Source organism: Pygoscelis adeliae, unplaced genomic scaffold (genome assembly GCF_000699105.1).
Source record: "Pygoscelis adeliae isolate BGI_AS28 unplaced genomic scaffold, ASM69910v1 Scaffold13, whole genome shotgun sequence".
Taxonomy (NCBI): Eukaryota; Metazoa; Chordata; class Aves; order Sphenisciformes; family Spheniscidae; genus Pygoscelis; species Pygoscelis adeliae.
The window spans coordinates 3,274,152-3,294,100 of record NW_008824499.1 but is presented as its reverse complement, the minus strand read 5'-3'; the positions used below and the strand labels follow the sequence as shown (position 1 = coordinate 3,294,100).

General features: G+C 49.7%; 1 protein-coding gene across 1 annotated transcript in view; it reads right to left on the bottom strand.

The window, feature by feature from the left end:
- Positions 1-19,949, bottom strand: part of IGDCC3 (immunoglobulin superfamily, DCC subclass, member 3) — a 95,822-nt gene that overhangs the window by 3,259 nt on the left and 72,614 nt on the right. The window contains exons 7-9 of the mRNA XM_009321529.1: positions 16,566-16,731; positions 5,278-5,525; positions 4,733-4,897 (exon numbers count right to left, since the gene is read on the bottom strand). Coding sequence (XP_009319804.1) covers positions 4,733-4,897; positions 5,278-5,525; positions 16,566-16,731 — 579 coding nt within the window. The remainder of the gene's footprint in view (positions 1-4,732; positions 4,898-5,277; positions 5,526-16,565; positions 16,732-19,949) is intronic.

Genomic DNA, 19,949 nt, shown 5'->3' with positions numbered 1-19,949 from the left:
TGCATTCCCAAATTCCACTTTTCTGCCCTCGCCCTGAGGGTAGTGGGGACCTTTCAGAATGATTAAACCCCCAGGAAGGAAGGAACCAGAAGGAATGGAGCTGGAGACATCCATCTTAAAAGCATGCTAGGTACCTGCACTGGCTTGCAGGGTGCGCAGGCACTTGCTCTCCCCATCGGCTTTAGGAGAGAGGTTTGTGATTCTGTGCTGGGGACTTAGGAGAGAACCAGGACATCTTCATTAACAGCCCTAAATACCTGAGCAGCCTGAGATCCCTGCACAGCTGTGGCTGGCTTGTTTTGGTAGGCAGGCACTTACCTGGCCTTAGGGGCGCGCGGGGGTTTAGCTGGGAAGATGTCCCTGCTGCTGCCTGGTGTCACTGAGGCCTGATTCAAAGTCCACCAGGACGCTTTTTGCTCCAGTCAATGCCCCAAAACCCTGCCCTCGTTCTCGGGGTGTGCTGCAGCAGGGGGTCACAGCCGTTTCATCCCCAGGTCCCCAAAAAGCTGCCCGGCCCCATCCTGCCCCATCAGCCTGGGCTGAGGGGCAAAGATTTGCAAACCAAAGGCAGTTTTCTTGTGATGCAGATATCTGGGTTTTCCAAAGCTGGTTCTGCACAAAACCTGCTCCAGAGCCCTGGGCAGCGCTGGGGCACACAGGACCACGTTTCCCCCAAGCCTCTTCCTTCCCCTCTCCCTCCCTTTCTCATACGCTGATCACACCAATGCAGAGATGTGTCTCAGCAGGACATTTCACTGATGATTTTTTTCACCTCATTTTCACAAAACGTCCCCAGGCCAAATGCTTCCATCAGTTCCCCAGCCTTTGGCACCATTCAGAAGGTGCAAAGCACCAGGCGCTGCAGGCTCTGCCCTGCCCAGGGCTCTGCTCCGGCACAGGGAGGAGAAGGGTTTTCGGGCACTGCTCTACCAGGCAACAAGCTTGGCTAAACCCTGCAGCAAAAGCACCGAGCAGAACAACAGCCCTGCTGTCTCCAGCAGCCTCCAGGCTTTGAGGCAGAGCTATTTTTCCAATCCCACATGATTACAAGCTCAGAAATCCCCAAATACAAGGATTGCTGGGCTTGCATTGGACCGATGCTGCTTTTTGTCTTGTTTTTCCCCAAAGGGCCTCTAAAGGATGAGCAGTGCAAACCCGGCCTTGACGGCGTCCTTTGGCAGAGTTCAGCACAGCCATTTAGTGAGCGATGGTGAAAAGCGGATGAAACGTGGCTGTGTCAATCTAAGACTGACGAGAGCTAAAAAGGGCACTTCCTCCATTTAATAGTAAAGGCAAAACTGCACAGCACAACGGTTTGCCTTTTCCCAGGCACTGAGAGCTCAAGCTTTCCCACGATGAGATTTAGGGGAAGGAGAGACACCTCTCCTGGTGAGCAGGAGGGTCTGGGCAATCCTGTCTCTTCCCAAAGTGATGCCCTCCTTCAGGTTGCAGGGGCTTTGCCTGATGCCCTCCAAATAAGCGTGGGGAGAGGAACAAGTCCCTGCTGACCGGTGAGCATCTCCATGTGGACTCAGAGAGGAGCTGTCCTCCGTCAGGTTAATGAGATCCCATCCTGTCTGAGTGCTGCCAATGGGAAAAAATGGGTTGTAGTACTTCTTGCTAGGATTTATTCTGATTTCATTGATGGGAAGGCTGTGCTTAGCAATTTCTGGGTGCAAAACACAGAGTAAATTCTATTTGTACCAGAATGTACCATTCTTCCCAAGGCTGCATATTTTTGCGATCCAATTAAATACTCTTTTTTTCTAAGTCTCCCAATTCCCTTTAGGGCAAAATTAGGAATTGTCTGGATCCCCCCTCTGAGAAGTTGGACTTTTGCTTAAAGCATCATTTTCCAAATCATGGGTGAAAACGCCACAGAAAGGGAAATCGCATTATCCCATGGACAAAGAAACACTGATGTGGGCCATCCTGATTTGCGAAGAGTTGGCTTTATTTTATGGTTGCAGAGCCTTACATTTAATAAAAACCACAAGAATATCTGTCCTTCAAAGTATGGAATATATAGTGTTTATTCAAACTTTGAGTATATATATATGTATAATATTGATTATACGTATGCACTCGCAGAATGCATGTGCTGTTTATAACGTTATTACACAAATAAGTGTATACAGATGGAGTATATCTGCATGTGTGTATAAATATATGTACACACACCAGTGTATAGGTGCTTCACAGAAGTATATATAAGACATAATATGGATCTACTGTAAGTGAGGCATCTCCCTCATGCTAAGGGCTGGGATACTTGTTTTCCTCTTCCGTGCTGTTTGGAATTTTCCCCAGGTCATTTCAACTTTCTTCTTGAAGGTGTCTTTAGCCGAAGATGACTAAAGGAACAGTCTTCATCCTAGAGAAATGTCAAAAAGTCCTGGAGAAAACCCTAAAAAGCATTAAAAGACAAGAACAAGGAGTGTGTGCTGCTTAATGAAGCGGAGAGAGTTTGAGATTTAAAATACCACGGCATTTGTGAAATGGCGTAAAGGAGAGCAACAGGGAGGAGACAAGAGGACCTTCCTAGTGACAGAGGTTTATGGAGGACAAGGTTCACTTGGGTAGTTTCTCTACGGAGTCTTCGCTTCTACTTTGCATCCAAAATTACCACTGGCACAAAGGAAGGAGCACCGCACTTCGAGAAAGTGCTGGAAGCTTCAGCCAAGCACATTCTCAGCATATTCCTAGCCCTGAAAAGCTGACCTCCCCAAGCTGAAAGCAGCCCTGCTCCTCAGTACCTTCACCGTACTCCTACTCCAGACAATACCAGTATAATGGTCATTCAGACCAGTCTCCAGCTGGCAGCATCTCTGCTGGCCACTCTGACAAGCACTGCCCCAGCTCTGCCGAGCTGCCCCTGGCTGGCAGATTCACCCACCGTGTCCTTTCCACACAAGGCAGGACACGGCAGCGGGGTGACACGGTGGGTCCTGCCACCACGGGGCTTCACGCACATCTCGGTGCACATCTCACGTGTGTCACGCTGAGCCGGCATGACAACGCCGAGACACGGCGTGTCGGGGAAATCCCATCCCTTTCCGAGGGGTTTAGCACAGATCCAGGGGCTGCCCAAGCCCAGGGGAGTCACAGCTCTCCGGTGCACCTCGGGAAGGCACGGGGTGAAAAAACTGGGCTGTGAGAAGAGGCAAATCTGCAGCGAAACCTTGATCTGGTGACAAAAGCCACTGGATCCTGGCTCTTTGACCTGCTCTCTCCTCTGTGAGCGGAAGGCAACAGACACCCGAGTAAAGCAAAGCAAACAAATCAAGCCAGAAGTGGGGCTTTTAAATCTCTTTTTATCTTCCTACAAGGCAAACACAAGCTGGGGTTGAGTGATCTTAACCAGGCCAGCTTGTCCATCCTGAACATGGAGCTAACTGCTGAAGCTTCGTTACACAGGACAAGCCTTGTTTAAAGGATAGCTGAGCAGGACAGTGATGCCTTGAAACTTCAGAGAGCCAGGAAATTTATGATCCCATTACTGGATACCTAACTATTTCTGTCATGATTGAAGGTAATAATGACAAAAAGTCCTCTCTAGCTTGACCCAGACTTCTGCAGAAACACCAAGCTCTATGAAGCATGGCTGGCTTCTAGCTCCAGTAGCTGAACTCAGAGCATCGGGTCAAGGAGTTTCAACTTTTGCCTTAGTCCATCCTTCTGTCTCTAAATTGGAAGGAAAAACAAACTCTAAGGGTGACCAATTCCCTGCGGAATAGGGGAAAATAAAAAATTTACCAAGGAAAATAAACTTGCAGGGTAACAACCCAGCAGGGTGCGAATTTATTGGCATTGTTGCTTAAATGCTGTAGCAAACATCTGCAAGGGCTGAAAACAGAATGAGAACTGGATCACCCATCTGGAAGTCAATGCACTCTTTCATTTGGTCCTAAATAACATCCTCACACCCAAGGCCCTCTCTGATGCAAATTCATGATTACTGAGTGTTCATGAGAACGATGCAATACTCCTAAGAAATTAGTCTCTGTATGTGAGACGAGCCAGGATTCAGAGGTGCTGGAGAGTTACATGAATCTCTAGGAAAACGTTCCTAAAATGCCAGCTGACAGATCACACTGGGGCTGTGGTTTCTGTCTGGTGTCTGTGTGCAAGGGTCCTGCATTAGAGCACCCACTTTCTTACTGGGGAAGCTAACTGGTGGCCACATCTGGGATGCCAAGTCAGGGAAAAAGCCTTGGAGATCACCCTAACTTCCCACTGAAACAGAAGGCTGCTCCAAGGCAGGGATTTGTAGGTCAGGACAACTCAACTCCACTGTGATTTCTCCAGGGTAGAGCAGAAAAAAAATCAAATTTAAAAAAGTGTGGCACCTATCAAGTAAGAGCTGTGAGTACCAGAGCTGCTGGAGGATGCTGAGACGCTGCTTCAATAGGAAATCTGCATTCAGCAAGCAGTTTAGGAAAAGCCCAGAGCAGCTGCAACACACGAGAGCAGCCAGACTTGCACTCACACCCTGCTACAACATCAGCTGTGAGAGGCAATGCCGCATTTAAGGCAATCAGCCGACTCCCGTGTAACAATACAAGTGAGTTTTACACAATATCCCAGAGTATGAGGAGGAGCGGGAACAAGGAGCATCAACACCGCAGGCTATGTGCCAAAGCGCTCTGGAGTGGGTATTGGGGTGATAGGCGCTGCTGCTACGCACAGAGGGTTTCAGCACCTGATGGTCCAAGCGCAAAGCGTTCCTTACCTTCTCCCAGCGTGCTCACCACTGTGACTTCTGAGGCTTTGCTGGCACCCCGGGAGGTGTAAGCCTTTATATAAAAGCTATAGCTGGTCGAGGGCTCTAAATCAGTCACTAGCTGCTGGAAGGTGTTCTTGCTAACAGCCTCCTGGTACTCCATCTCTACGGGATCTGAAGTGCAAAGGAAGAGAGAACAGAGCAGCATTAGGCTTTGCAAGAGGTAAAGAGACTAAACAGATGTTGCAAGCAGTAATTTTGGTCCCTAAGGTGGATATGTATCTGCCCACATCCTTTTCGGCTGACATATCTGCGTGCTTTGCCAGAGACCTAAGTGGGCAGCAAGATCTGACCACGCAGCTTCACCCTCCCCACCCTTTTGGTATTTACATCAGCGTTACTGCCTCATCTCTGTCTTTCAGAAACATGGGGATGATGGAGAACATGGGTGGCAGCACTGTCTACTGCAGTGCAGACTTGGTTTATCTAGTGGGCCACGTTGCTAAATTATAGGAAGGCTGAGGATGCTCTGGGCAGCGGGTAGAGCACCATACCTGCAGCTTTCCGAATGTGCAGCACGTAGCCGATGATCTCCTTGGTGTTCTGCAGAGGCTCTTTCCAAGACACCTGGATGGTGGTTGCAGAGACCGTCTCAGCCTTCACACTCTGCGGAGGACCGGGCAGCCCATCTGCCCACAGGACCGTCAGGCGAGCGCTGGCTTGCGTGGAGCCAGCGCTGTTCTCGGCGATGCACTGGTAGATGGCTTCGTCCGCCTGGTTGATCCCGTAGATGGATAGAGTGCTGCGTGGGGACATGAGAGGGACAAGCATCTCACTGAGTGCTCTGCAGCAGATGTCCCTCCCCGCCAGCCATGCCATGGTCCCCATGCTGGCTCTGATGCAGGGCATCCCACATGCCTCTATTTCCACAGAAAGCTTCCAGAAAGCTGTGGGCTGGTGCTTTTGGGGAAGGAAAAGCCCAAGAGGTGGATGCATCATTCCCCAGATCCCGTGACTGGGCAAATTATCTCTGTCTTGACTTGCAGAGACTGTGGTTCAAGTACAGCCAGATGGGGACACAGGGTGGGACAGGGAATGGTAGGATCTGAAGCCCTGAATTCAGGAAGATCCCAGCCACACTACAGACACATCTCTGTGGCAAGTGCATCCACACACCCAAACCAGCTTTAACTGGCTTAGCACCAGTACACACCAGTGAGACCCATCCAGGCACTGCACACGGTTGGTAAGCCAAGTCTAACCAAGCGCAGCCAGAAAGCCCTCTGGTGATGCTCTATAGCATTGCGTTATAGCACATTAGAGCAGTCTTATGGCAACACTGGGAATAGCTGACTTGCCCAGCAGGGTTACAGCCTCAGCTCCGGCTTCTGCATTTTCAGAAACATGATCACCACAAGCCAAAAGCCAAAGCTTACAAACAAGTCGCAGGTTTTGTCTGCAAAACCTCTGAGCGTCTTTTTGATGCTGGTGCATCAAAGCTTGGTTTCCCAGGGCAGCAACCAGGACAGTTCTTCCAGCCTGCTCTCGTGGGCCTCCGCACCAGGCTTAGATGCTGTTTTCAGCCTCCAAGATAAAGACAGGCACTGGCTACCCTGATGGAAAACATCCCTAAAGGAGGGGGAAAAGCCAGCCAAGTACCAACTTCCCAAATGAGTGCGTTCCTGAGCACGGTGCCCGTCTCTGAACCACCTCTAGGAGGGGTGTTTAGTGGCTTGATGGGCACAGGGACAACCAGAGTCCACGTACATGTGGCCACCTGAACTGAAGGCCCTTTCTGAGCTGCATGACGCTCCAGCAGTGGCTGTGTACAACCGGAGCAAGTTCAGGGCCAGCCAGTATGTTGCACTGCCCAGTATCTTTAAAACAACGCCAGCTAATATTGAGTCAGAAATAATTCAGCGTGCAAAACAGCGTTTCTTAATAACATTTGTTCACAAACAGGGACCCGTCAATGAAAGCTCTGCCCTCTCCAGGGCTTGCGCCCTTCCTCAGAAACCAAGCCAGGAGCAACGCGATTCAATTTGTGACTATCCAGCAGACGCAGGACCCCATAAATAAATACCCAGTGTGTCTCCCTTCCAAGACATGGGTTGGGGAGTCTCACCACACTGCGTCCAGCTCCGAGCTGGAAGTGGAAAGGCAGCCTTTGATGTTGGAGATGTTTTTACCAACCCTGAGGCAGCAGCTCAGGTTATGATACAGTATGCTTATGATGCCCTTAGTCCTGGTAGGATATTCTCACAAACAGGGCATCTTGGGGAAAATTTTGGAAATAAAGTTCCAGTAGGGGCCAAGACTGGACCAACTAAACCTGGTGACAGCTTTGACACCACTGTAAATTGTATTTGCTACTGCAAATTGTGGGGATTGACTAGTCCTATAGATAGGCGATAGGACACACCCCCACAGCACTGAATAAAACACTGCTCACCACTGTCTCCCCTTCCATTTTAGAGCATCACCCATACGTGCACCACTCTGGATTAATCCCTATTTGAGCATCTGTACTTCCAGTCCTGCCCAGTTCGTTTGAACTGTGGTTTGCTTCTGGCTTGGCATGAAGGTTTGGGAGACCACGATGCCCCTGAGCTTCAGCATCATCTTGTTGGCTTATGCCAAAGCTGGCATGAGCTTTTTCGTTGCTATTTTTCTGTAAGAAATGACCCAAACCTAACCAAATCCACATCCACTGCTTGCTTCTAGGGAGAAATAAATTATTTTCTTCTCCTGCAGTGAATTCCAGGTGGACTTGGGACTTGACTGCACATAAGTAAATCTCAAGCACTCGTGCTGATGCAAGGGGCGCTTCACGGCTTTTTGGGAGTCATAATCAAAGCTGCCCTTTATGTAAATGAAAAATTGTACATGGAAGGTGGAAATGATAATAACGTGCCACTGCCTGCCTGTATGTCAGAACAAACGCTTCTTCTAATTGCAGCAAAATATTGGTCTTCCTATATTAAAATTTATTATTGCTGTTGATTTAACATTCATATTTCTGCCTTGCAAATTATCGGGGCCATGGTAAGCGAGCAAATGTTTAACAGTCATCTATTTATGTCCTGTGCCTTTGTTTCCTTGGAAACATTGTAAATGGAATATCAAATGTGATGGTTTCAGCTGATATGGTGATTTTAGAGAATCAGCCCTAAGCTCCCCTCATAGCCACAGGCTCAACGTATCTGATTAAATGGAAGGAGAAAGGCAGAGCTGGGAGGGGGGCACAGGGAGAAATGACCCCGATGTGTGGCTCAACTGTGTCAACAAGGCCTGATTCCTGTGAGGACAGATGGCAGAAGGCAGGATTACGCCGTCCGAAAGCTGTACTTGCAGTTCTGCATAAAGCAGATGTGTGGAAGAAGCAGCAGTGCTTCCTTCTGCCCATCAATGCAGGGATTATTTCTATGCGGCTGCTGTGCATCTGGGCACCCAGGAGCAGCCAGGCCAGGCTGGCATGCAAGTCGAGAGCAGTGTTAAGCTTCCCAAGCACAAAGCAGCCCAGGAACAACAAGGAGTGTTTAGGCTCCGCTGCCTCCAAGAGTATCTATTTGCTTTACACGGAGAGAGGAAAAGATGCGGAGGAGGGAAGAGAGGAGCCTCGTTGGAAAGCAGTGCAAGGGTGCAAGGAGCCTGCCGACAACACCATGATGCTGGCGCCAAAGACATCTCTCTCCTGGGAGGATTAGGGGCTGAGCAAAGCTCCTCTTGTGCAACACAGATGATGTGCTGTATGCCATCGCTCCTGGAGCAGGACAGCACTTGGCCACCGGGACCCGGAGCTGGGCAGAGCCTCAGACATCCCAGCTGCCTTTCTGCAGAGGTCCCGGGGTGGCTGGTAACACTGTCATGCACAGTCAAGTCAGAAGAAATAAATAAAATACATTCCTGCAAAGTGGACATGGCAGGTAGCTGGAAACTTGCTTCAGGCTTTGAAAAGTTCATTTCCATTGAGATTTACAAAGCTGTGTTTGGATGTACCGCACAATAAGAGCCTCGGCCATCCATTACCTGGGGCCCACGTTACCTGGAACGATGTGCAGACAGCGGGGTCAATAAAATGACTGGATTTTTGGCTATGCCTATAAACCTGTGTAAGGAGCAGAAACCAAGTGCAGAGAAGTTGGCGAGCAGAATGCCCAGCATCTAAACACCAGCGTCATGAGAACAAGGGTTTTCTCTCTCTCTGTCGGTCCCTCTAACACCCACTGGCAGACCTCTAACGGAGGCTGCCGAGCTCCCTGCAAGCCCCAGCGTGAGCTCGGAAGCACGCTGGTAGCTGTGATGAGGAGGGCAGGAGCTGCAGTGAGTTACATGTACGCCAGCACCATCCCAGCTGATACCTCTGCTATGCATCCGTTTTCGTCTTAACTACTGACAAATTCTTCCTGCCTTCGCCCACCGCATCACCCCCTCGGATGCGGAGGATGCGGCGCAGCAGGGTCAGTGTTCAGTCCAGCAGCTTTCCCAGGTTTTGCTGCTTTTTGTCTTTTTCTTTTTTTAAGGAAGCTCAAACAAAAGGAAAATATGTAGTTGCCATGTGAGGAGGCGCAGAGCGTCTCTGCGCGTCAACCATCTGAAATATGCAGTGTCCTTTTATTTCTCCCCGTCAACAGGAAAAAAATCTGTCACTTTGGGACATCTGCTGTTGGAAAACTTTCCTGCGAGTGCCAGACTGGCAGCGCCATGAGCATGTCAGACGAGGCGAGATGCCAGAAGGCTTTCTGCTGGTCACCAAAGCCGCTCAGCGAGCCGAGGGCTCCATCACATCTCCGCACAATGCCCTGACAGGCATTGATGGAAGTGGGGAGAGGAGCCGCTGCAGATTCACACCCGGCTGAGCTGAAACGAGAGGCCTCCGCTGCTCGAAAGCCGCGGTATTCCCAAGCTGTCTTCCCAGTTCATAGGCAATCAGGATGACTGATCTGGCTCAGGTCAGGGGTCCGGGCCAGTGACCGGAGATCGGCTTTCCAAAGGCTCCTCTGAAAAAGTCTGAGAACTGAAGGAAGCCTCTTCATCGATTCAGCAGCACAAAGAAGAAGAGGGGCCCATCTGGAAGGATATCAGCATGCGCGCGCACACAGGCGCACAAAAGAGGGAGTGTGATGAAATTAATGCAGAGAGCAGGCTGTGGCTAGCGCTGAGAGCATTTTAAGTGCTGGCCGCTCCAGAAACCCGCCAGCGCCTCATTCAGACGCCCTGTCCCCGTGCCCTGCTCTGCCTCCATTCGTTACGGGTCGTGTTGTGCCTTGCTGCACCGAACCGGTGCTGTGCTGGAAAGGAGCTTTTTTCCCTCCAGTGCTGGTTGTTGGCAGCTTTGCAGAAATGCCCTGTGTTTGAAGGTTGCCTCGTACAGGCTGAGAATAAGGTGCAAAGCTTGAAGAGTGACACTCACCGGTCCAAAGGGACACTGCAGATCATCCCCAGCCTTCTATAAACATGTTCTTACACCTCCAGAAATTAAATATCATGCAGGGCTTCCTAGGTGAAACTGGGTTGTGTTATGCAGGAGAAGGATCCCTTTCGGCACAAACTGGGTTATATTTAGCAGGTACTGCAGCCCGCTGGCCAGGATCCCAGCCTGATTCTGCGGTTACAGATTCACCCGAGCGCAGTTTCTGGAGGGATGCTGGTGGTCCCAGAGGGGTGCACAGTGCCGTGGGGAACTAGCCCACCGTCCCCACTGGTGCTGGATGAAAGGGCTGGCAGACTCTCAGCCTGCAAAGCTGATTAGAGATGGTGCTCCTTCTCACGCCCCTGGGAGAGGACGGAGTCTGGCAGGACAGGGATTTGGCTGTATGGTGTGTTTTCTGCAAATGGGAAGTTGTAAACAGCATCACATTTGCTACAGGAGGCACAGCAGTGGCACCATTTCATCCTGAAATGCTGACCCTTCTTTGCTGACCTCACGACACCTGGGTTTGCACTGTCTTGAATTGACATCAAGCACACAAGCTGAGCCCTTCGGGGAACACCTGCTGCATGCCTGAGCACCATGCTCAGGAAAAGCAGAGGCCGGCTCAGCTCCACAGTCCAACTGGACACCAAAGTCTATAGCTTTGGAGGCTCTGGGTCCTTGGGTTCAGCGCTGGTCCACATCAGAGGTGGTCTGAGCCTTCCCAGGTGGGAAGGACACATCCACCCAGCTGGTGCTGCAACTCAGCCCTGCGTTGGAGCACCTCCCAGCACAGCATTGAGCTCCATGCAGAAGACCTTCAGCAAGTGAGCGGCTCCAATTTCCCATGAGGTCTGTTCCCTCACATCTATGGCCAAGGCAAGAGGGTCCACCAACCGCACTGACGGTGGTGGCGTTGTGTCCTCCCATCCCTGCAGAGCTGGGAAGTGCACCCTGGCACAGGCAGGAGACAACAGCCAGAGCCAGCTGCTCCTTATTACAAGACTTGCTGGTCATCTGGTGAACATGCTGGCTGCCACTCAACCTGTTTTCACAAGTCAGAGAGTGCAATCACAGATTTAACTGAATCCTGTCCTAGGGAGGGAGCAGAGAAGTCTTTACATCTGCAGGACCACAGGGAAGCACAGAACATCTCAGGAAAAGCTACTGGAAGGGAGAGTAGATGCCTATGTTGGTAGGAATGCTAATGCAGACAGCTGGGAGAGCTATCTGCTGCTAAATGGAAAGTCCCCCAAACCTTTTTCCCAGCAAGGGGCACAGGTGTTGGAGAGAAAAAAGACCCAGCCTAATCCAGGGGAGGCTGAATTTGGGCTGCCCCACAACGGGGTCAGTCCTGCCTTGAAGGCTCCTGTATAAGGACCATTCTCTGCAGATGTATTTTGCTGTATGCAACAGTTTGAAGAAACACTTAAAACCCTGAATCGGTGATGCACTTCAAGAGCAGCTCAGTGGAGCAGCACACAGAGAAAAATTACACAGGCAACTTGGTAGCAAAATAATCACAGCCACATGAGAAGGAGAGACTGACGCCCATCGCCATCAGCTGCTCCAGGGCTGCTGCAGGTCCCTTTCATGGGATACGGCTGCATGACCCCAGCACAGGATCCCTGCTTGGTGCAGGGAAGGCAGGATCACGCTGATGCCCCACTGCTTAGCGGGGCTTTGGGCGCTCGTGTGGCGACCCTCCCTGTGAAGGCCATTTCCACGTGTCTTCCAAACAAAGTCCAACCCATAAATTATTCTTAAATCAGGAGCAGCTGGTTCACATCCCAGTCCTCCATGTACTTATTTGTCATGCTTCTGGGAACTGAAATACGATTTACTATACAGTACCCTTCCCATAGTCACCAATGCTCTTCAAACTCATTGCATAAATAACCTGCAGGCTTGCCTGTCCTCCCTTAAGGTGTCCAAATCCCTACAAATTCAAGGGTTTGTGGGGTGTGTGCGCCATGAAGGGATGTACAAACCCATCTGCATCTCTCTGCACCCAGCTAACACGGGTTTTATAGAAAAAAGCCACCTTGTGAATAACAGGCTGTAGTTTCCCTGGGTTTGGTACCAAAAGGGTTGCCCTGTCCCAAGTGCTTGCGCTAGGATTAAGCAACATGACAAGTGCAAGAAAAGCAAAGTTGTCCTGAAGTTTATTTACGGAGGAATATTTTCTCTGATGAACGTTGAGCATTCGCGTTCCTTCAAGTGAGTCATTCCCAGAGCACTAAAACAAGTGCAAACCAGTGAGGAAGAATTTAAAAAGGAGACAGTTCATAAGTGAAGGTCACCGAGGAGAGCAAATGCCACCTGAGCCCAGGTCCTAACAAAGCCTTTTTCCAGTGGAACAAATGAAGTCCCTTAATTACCATTTTGTAAATAAAATCTTCTTGGAAAATCAATATTTAGAGCCTGCCTTCTCTGAAGATGTTGGCCTTTGTTCCTTGCTATTACGGCAATATAAACCCCATAGTGTGATAAACTTCTAGGCTGAAAATTACCCCCCTGAACTTGATTGGGTCAAAGCAAGAAAAGCAATAAACCTTTCAGAGCAGCAATTTGGGTACTATTTCATGCTTCCTTGTAAATTTTGAAGTAATAACCTAGAAAGCATGATTTTACACAAGCCCACAATTAACTCTAACCGTAACTGCACCTTCCTCCTGCAGCCATACGCCTGCTTTCGGGCTGGGCTGGCAATGCCGGGTGGGAATTTTGCTGGAAATGCCTTTTATACCTCTCAGGCATTTGAATCGTGATTGATCTGAATCACCCCAGGAACAATACGGGCAAAATGGCATCTCTGATCAACAGAGAGGGACAGACCCTGCGGCTGCTGGACACGGGGACGGCTCCACCAAAGTCAAAAAGGCTCCACCAACTTCTCCATCTGAGACCATAGTCCAGTGCAGCATCACCCCGACAGCTATCGGCTCCATCCCCAACTGGGGAATCGCATGGCAAGACAGCCCCATCGTCAGCTCCTTTAGTGATTTTTATTCACAGCTTTTAATGGAAAACCCCACAATTCCCTACGCCTAAGCCTTCATGCATTTTTCATTAACAATTATCCGCTATCCTAGAACTGCTTTTGATTTTTGCTAATCATCGATTGGATATTTTGTTCCCACACAGCTGGCATTTTCAAAACATAACAACCACCTCTGGAGAAGGCACAGCAGAAGGCTGATCTTTAATGCTAATGTGCCCAGAAACCATCAACACATCAGGTGATGAGAATTCACATCTGAGGGACCACGAGGGAAGAGGTATTTTTTTGGACACAGCCTGTGAGGCTTATTTTACTGTGCTGAAAGGCTGGAAGTTGCTTAGCAAATGACCATCTGATGTTGTACCAGCAGCCACATCCAACCTGCAGTGAATCCAGTCCTGAAGCTGCTGTCCCATCTCGACAACGATGGGCTTCTGAAGTCCTCTGACCTTGAGGGTTTGCTCTCCTTGGGTTTGCAGTTACTGCATATGAGAGACAGCATGGGGTGACTTGGATGCCAAAGGGCCCTTCACAACTTTGTGCAGCAACAGTTTGATGGACAGGTCTTCCCATCAGCTGTGGGTTTGTGCAGACATGCTATTGCCCACAAGGAAGGATGCCTCAAGCGGAGGCTGTACTTGTAAAGCTTGCAGGAGCAGAGCAGCATCTTGAAGGCACTGTGTTCTGCAGATCTGGACCTCACTTCTAGCTGTGTTTGTTTACAAGAACAAAGTTGCTCATAATGATACATTTTGCAATCAATTAGCACATGATATGATTTGGGATGATTTACTCTTTTTTTTTCTAAAAATCCCTTTGGGGGCATTCAAACCTTTATTGCCATATTAAGCAGAGTTTTAATCCAAATGAATTTTCTAGGAAACCATGTAATCTAATTAAAAAGCTCATAGTGCAGTTTAGTAGCTTCATTACTAGTAGATTGGAGATCCATCTTTACACAGACAAATATTTTCCAAGTGCAATAGACTGATAAATCCAAGGCATAATCACAAACTGATTCTGCCTGGAACTAAGTGGGTTACAGCACTTAGTCATGCCCATGAGAATGAAACAAAGGACAACTTGAAAAAGCTCCGAGAAAAACCCAGCCGTTGATCTGCTTCCTCCAATTCATGGAGCACCCAGCCCTGCTGTACTAGCGAGGGCATTTTTCAGACTGACAGCTTTGGAAACCACCAGGAATGGCCACTTGCCTGAAGTTGCGGGTCAGAGTAGACCAAGACTAGTGTGAAAGAAGCCAAAAGTTCAACATTGTCAAGTACGATGGCCTTAGGGCTCAGCTTTACAATCACGTTACTATAGCTTTAGAAGATACCACGTGTCAGCTGAGCCCCAGTAACTGGCTGAGCTCCCCCAGCCTGTGCCAGATGCAATGTAATCTGATCATTTAGCTTGCAGTGGAAAAGGCTGACACTAAATTGCATTAAATGATTGCCATAAGAAAACGATTACAGCGATGTTGGCCAAGTCACAGTTCACATGCACGTGTAGCGCAGCTCCAGGCACAGGGACCTGGCCAGGAGACATGACCATGACCAAAGACCCTACTTTTACCTTCCCCAAACAGTGAAGAGGAATGATTTCACAGGCAAGACATCTGGGCGAGATGTCCAGCAGAGCTGGACTCAGTGTGAGTTTTGTCATGGATTTAACGACCACTTGTAAAGTCTCCAGTCACTTCCGACTCCGCTTCCTGGTCAATAAAAGGGGATGCACTAATTTCCCTTCTCCCATTTCTGCTCTGTTCATATCATAAGGGCAAACACGCCTTAGAAACCCATGCAATGAACGAGAAGACCACGAACCTGGACTGCGCGACATCTGTATGTGCACACACAAAGTTCCCTGAAGCTCTAAAAACTTCCAGCTCGGAGAAAACCTCCACTGATTGAGAAGATTTTGTTACAACTCACACCTTATCCTTCTTGCAACACACATCCTTCCATCCTTCATATAACAAAGCTTTAAAAAAGCCTCAAACCTGAAAACAAAAGGCCATATTATATAACAACTTAGAAAAATAATCCCAGTCTTCTCCCCTGAGGAACAAGCCACGGTGCCTGCACAGCACTTCCCAACAGTCTAAACTGAAGGTCCGGACCCTCCAGCAAGGTTGGGTAGTTGCATTCATGAGATGCATTTGTTAATTCAGATAGCAGCTATGTGACACCATAGAGTACAAATCTCTACCAATAATTTAGGTTTACAACACAGGTACTATTATTTTTCAGTATATTGTTCCATGCTATTTCCATAGAAACTATGTTGTCAACTTCTAATTTTCACACTAAGTGCATCCCACCATATCATTTCCTCAGTACAAACATCCCCATCCCCTCGCACAAAAATGCAGTTATTTAGTACTCAGAGAAAACACTCTTCCCTGGTGAGATAAAAGGTTGGAGTTTAGTGAAAGTCAGCTTCCACGCAAATATTATTTCAAATGTATTTGCATTTGCACACCCAGGCAGGTCAATGTTCAGGGGCTGAAACGTGGTTCCTCCACTGCAGAGTGAGTGTGGTCCCTGCTAACTCCAGGGACAACATTTGGCCCTTCCAGAAATACCCAGATGATGATCAGGACAAAAGAGAAACTTTTGCTGGGTGCCTGCATCATCAGTTAAAGTCTAACACTGATGTCCTGGTACAATAAAGCACAAAGCGTGGAAATGTAAGCCTACAATGTGCAGCTAGTAGGACTGGAGCAGTGTTTTAGTATATCAAAGCCCAAGCTGAAGCCACAGATCTGCTTCTGAACATTACCACCTCCACATTAGCTCTTTGCTAATGCAGAAAGCAAGCCAACACCTCTCCCTCTCCCCGTTCCGCTGGAGTCCAGATAGTTCAAAACAATGGGTTTTAATTCAGCCTCTCTCAAAAGCAGGGTCAGGGAGCATTGCATCAGTCCAAGGGATGCATGACAGCAACCCACCTCGCCTGCCGAAGCCAAGCTGGCTCTGAGGCACTCCCTTTTCAAGGTGCTTAAGCAGCAGGGCTGCAGTCTCTCTGGATCACTCATGCCTGTCTCAGCCTCGAGCACATTAGCCATTGCCCAGCGCAACGTGACCATGGCGAAAGCAGGGCTTGCACGGCTCACCAGGATGTGCTGCAGACCCCGCTGCTCTCTGACAGCTTTCACCGACCAGTCCAAAATGAACTACTGCACACGTCTGCCCCAAATCCACTGTCTGCGCAAAAGCTGAAGCCTGTGTGAGCTAACTTGCTCTTTGCCCAAGAATTACACTCGCAGGGACAGCTACTTCTGGATATTCAGGTAGGCAATGTCAATCCTCCATGCGTGGTAACTCCAGATTGATGCTGGGGAATGGCACAACCCAGCTGTGCGTCTCACACTGCCCTCCACCCCACGCTGCAGTGCCAGCAGCCAGAGCACGAGGACTTACCTGTTGTTATTCTTCAGCTTAATGTGGTCGCTGGTCTCCAGGATCTGCCCGTTCCTCAACCAAGTGATCTGTGGTGGTGGTTCCCCTTGGGCCACGCATGTGAAGATGGCAGTAGTCCCCACAGGCCTGGAAATGGACTGGGGATGCTGCACAAACTCCGCAGGGGCTGCAAGGAGGAAGGAGAAGGAGGGTCAGAAAAGTCATGATGATCCCACTTTATCCTGGTACAAAGAGCAGCCTCGTAGCTTGGGCTTCAATAAGCCTCGTCTGCCTGGGAACATGGGATACTTGGTCAACCCACAGCATAGGCAGCAGATAACTGTGGTTTGGATGGTGTGTCTGTAATCAATACAATGCCGCAAGTTGGTTGCCCATCCTGGCAGTCATGACTTCACAGAAGGCACCTGAAGGTCAGCTCAGTACTGTATGGAGAGCCGAGGTGAGTCCTGCAGGGTTCAGGCAAACAGCATCAAGGTCTCAGCCCCCTCACCTCTCCCCAGTCTCCCACTGAAAACAACCCCAATGCTGCAAAATAATCCATATCTGACAAAGGTTATTTAAAAATGCATCCTGCCTGTTAGGGGAACAGGCTGGAAGGTCAGCAGTCTCCGGTCATTTGCACACACGTAAAACAGAAAGCGTGCATAACCCTTCATAATGCGTGGCACCACGCAGGGCCATCACCCTGGCAGAAACGATCCCTCTGCTATGGAGGCTTGCAAAAATCAACACATATTGACAGTACGAAGAGTGGTGAGGAAGTAAGGCTGCAACTACATGCCGCAATTATAGTATTTGCGGTTGGGGAGATCTGCTGTTTCATCAATGGCAGAGCTAGAGCAACGTCCTGGCTTTGCCCAAAGGACCCATACGGCATTAGCAACCTGCTTGCAGATGGAAAGAAATGTATGGATGCGCAAACAGCAATCTGGCAGGTTGTTCTTTCCCCAGTAAATATCAGATTTGCTGCAGACTCTCCTGGTAGCAATAGACTGGGGAGCCTTTTTTACCCCAGATCTGCAGCCTGGGACTCTTGGGGTCCTGCCAAGCCTGGCAGAAGACTCCACCATCCCTGTAACTGCTGCTTACCTCGTAACCAAATGTTTTCACCTTTACCAATAACATTTTTAAACAGAAAGTGATTTCCCCCCTTCCAGCAGCTCAAAATAGATTTAAAATCATTTATCAGAATAGAACAGTGTATCAGCCTACAGAAAGCAGGGCCTGAAAGACACTGCCAAATTGGTGAGTTTATTCAAGCAGTTATGCTTCAAAGGGCAAAGTGATAAATATACCCCACACTGCTGCTGAAACCTAAAATCAGGTGGAACCGGCAGCAGCCGCAACGAAGACAAACAGACGAGAGGCACGGGCCCGTAATGAATTTACCAACCAGCGTCACATAATGGATGGCTGGCGTTAAATTTTCTTGACAAAAGCAAGATTATCCAGGGAGACACGCTCAGTGCCACTCGCTGGCATTTTCCAAGCATGGGGCTGGCGGGCTCTGCCACCAGCAGAGATGCCCAGGGATGGGAGAAGGGAGCAAAATGGTCCAGCAAAATGTGTTGAGGGGTGGCCAGGCTGCAGGCGGGAGCAGCTAAGCAAAAGCAGAGCCTTATGGTTCATGGCCAAAAAAACCCCACAGGGTTTGCTGCAGGAGCACGGGGTGATCAAGCTCTTCCCAGCTGCGTGCATGCAAGGGAAGAACATTGCTACTGCTGCAACAAGGCCAAACTGCAGCTAAAGGTGCTTGTGTGTAAGAGCGAAGTCATGCACGTTATAAGTCCTGCAAGCAGAAAGATACAGAAGTTCACTGAAGAGCCCGTCTACCTTGAAGGAACCCCCTCTTTCATTTTTAATAATCAAAGGGAAGCAGAGCATGGCAGGTCTGACTTACGTTAGCGGTAGGGGGTGTCCGCCGGCAGAGTTTATTGTCAGGCCACTTCTGGCGGCACTCGGGTGTACTAATGAACCTGATCTCAGCAACCGAATGGACACGTATTTCCAGAACCTCCTGCTAAACTTCCCCACGTGCCAATCAATCCCTTGTCCTTTTATTTCCCTCCTACATATTTCCCCTTCAAGACTTATAAATTAAAATAAAATTCAGGATGGGTTCAATAAAAGTTGGAAGCACGGATAAACAGGGGGAAAAACCCCTCACCCCTGCAGTGAATGGTCCCTTTGTGGCGTACAGTGAGAGCATTAGAGACTCGATTTTCAAGACTTCCTTAACCTCCCGCCCCCCGCTTTGTGCTGGCGCAGTTTTGTAGGAGCAATTATTTTGCAAGTGGCTGTGCACCTCCCTGCTTTCATCTGGGCTCATGAGTTGCACCCACAGTACTTGCAGGTGCAAACCCATGATGCCAAGGAAGGGCACAGCCATCTTCCAGACCCTCACTACAGCTTCATTAAAGATCCTGCCGCTTGGCTCTTTGCCTCTGCCTCCGCCTCCCCCCTGCTTCACCAAATCTCAAACCCGCCATTTGTTCCAGCAGAAACAAAGTTTAAATATGGAAAGAAGCATCCGGCATAACCCTTCTGGAATCGCTGGCTCTCCTTATCCTCCCTTATTAGCCCGTGTCAAGAGGGAGTAATTGGAGCGGTGTCGTGTGTGACTCGGGGGTAACGAATGTGCAGCTGCGACCGCTGGCTCAGCGCCAGCGATGCTATTCAGGACCATGGCCCTTCGGGTTCCTTGGGTCCCTGCTCCCCTCCGCCGTCCCTCCTCTTCACTGTCTCGCTAAACACAACCAGATCAAAACCCTGGCACCTGTTTAACTTGCTTAAACATTTTGGGGAGCAGGCGGCCACTCCTTCAAACGGCTCTCACCTCCGCTGTGCCGAGCTGTCCCTGCTCGGTGGCATCCCTCGCTTCAAGACATGGGATGCCCTTCCACTGTTCCTGCTCCTCCTGGCTTTCTCCAGGCACTGCTCTGTCCCATTCAGGTCTCACCCTACTCCTTTTGGTGCAGAAGGAGCAGCAGCGTGGAGCTGTAGCGGCAAAAGGGCCCAGGCCACAGCAGAAACCCATGGAATGAAAAGGCTCCTTGTCCCCATCACCAGCTTCTGACAGCATCAGAGAAAGGACATGGTCCAGGTGCCACCAGGGTCTTAACATGGGGACAGACATTGCTGCAAGGAGATGCCCCTCTGCTACCCCGGACCAGGGTGCACCCGACCCAGTGTTCGTACCAGTGTCCCCAGGCAGGGTGCCCTGAGGCGGCTGCTGGTACGTGCCCTCGGGGCACACAGCTCCTTTCCTGGACAGAAGAACATCTGCCCTCCTCCTCCCAGGTCCTCTCCCTGCCCTTTCTAATGATTTCGACAGGAACTGAGAGTTTGCCATCCCTGGCCCTGGGCCAGCAGGAAAGACGCAGA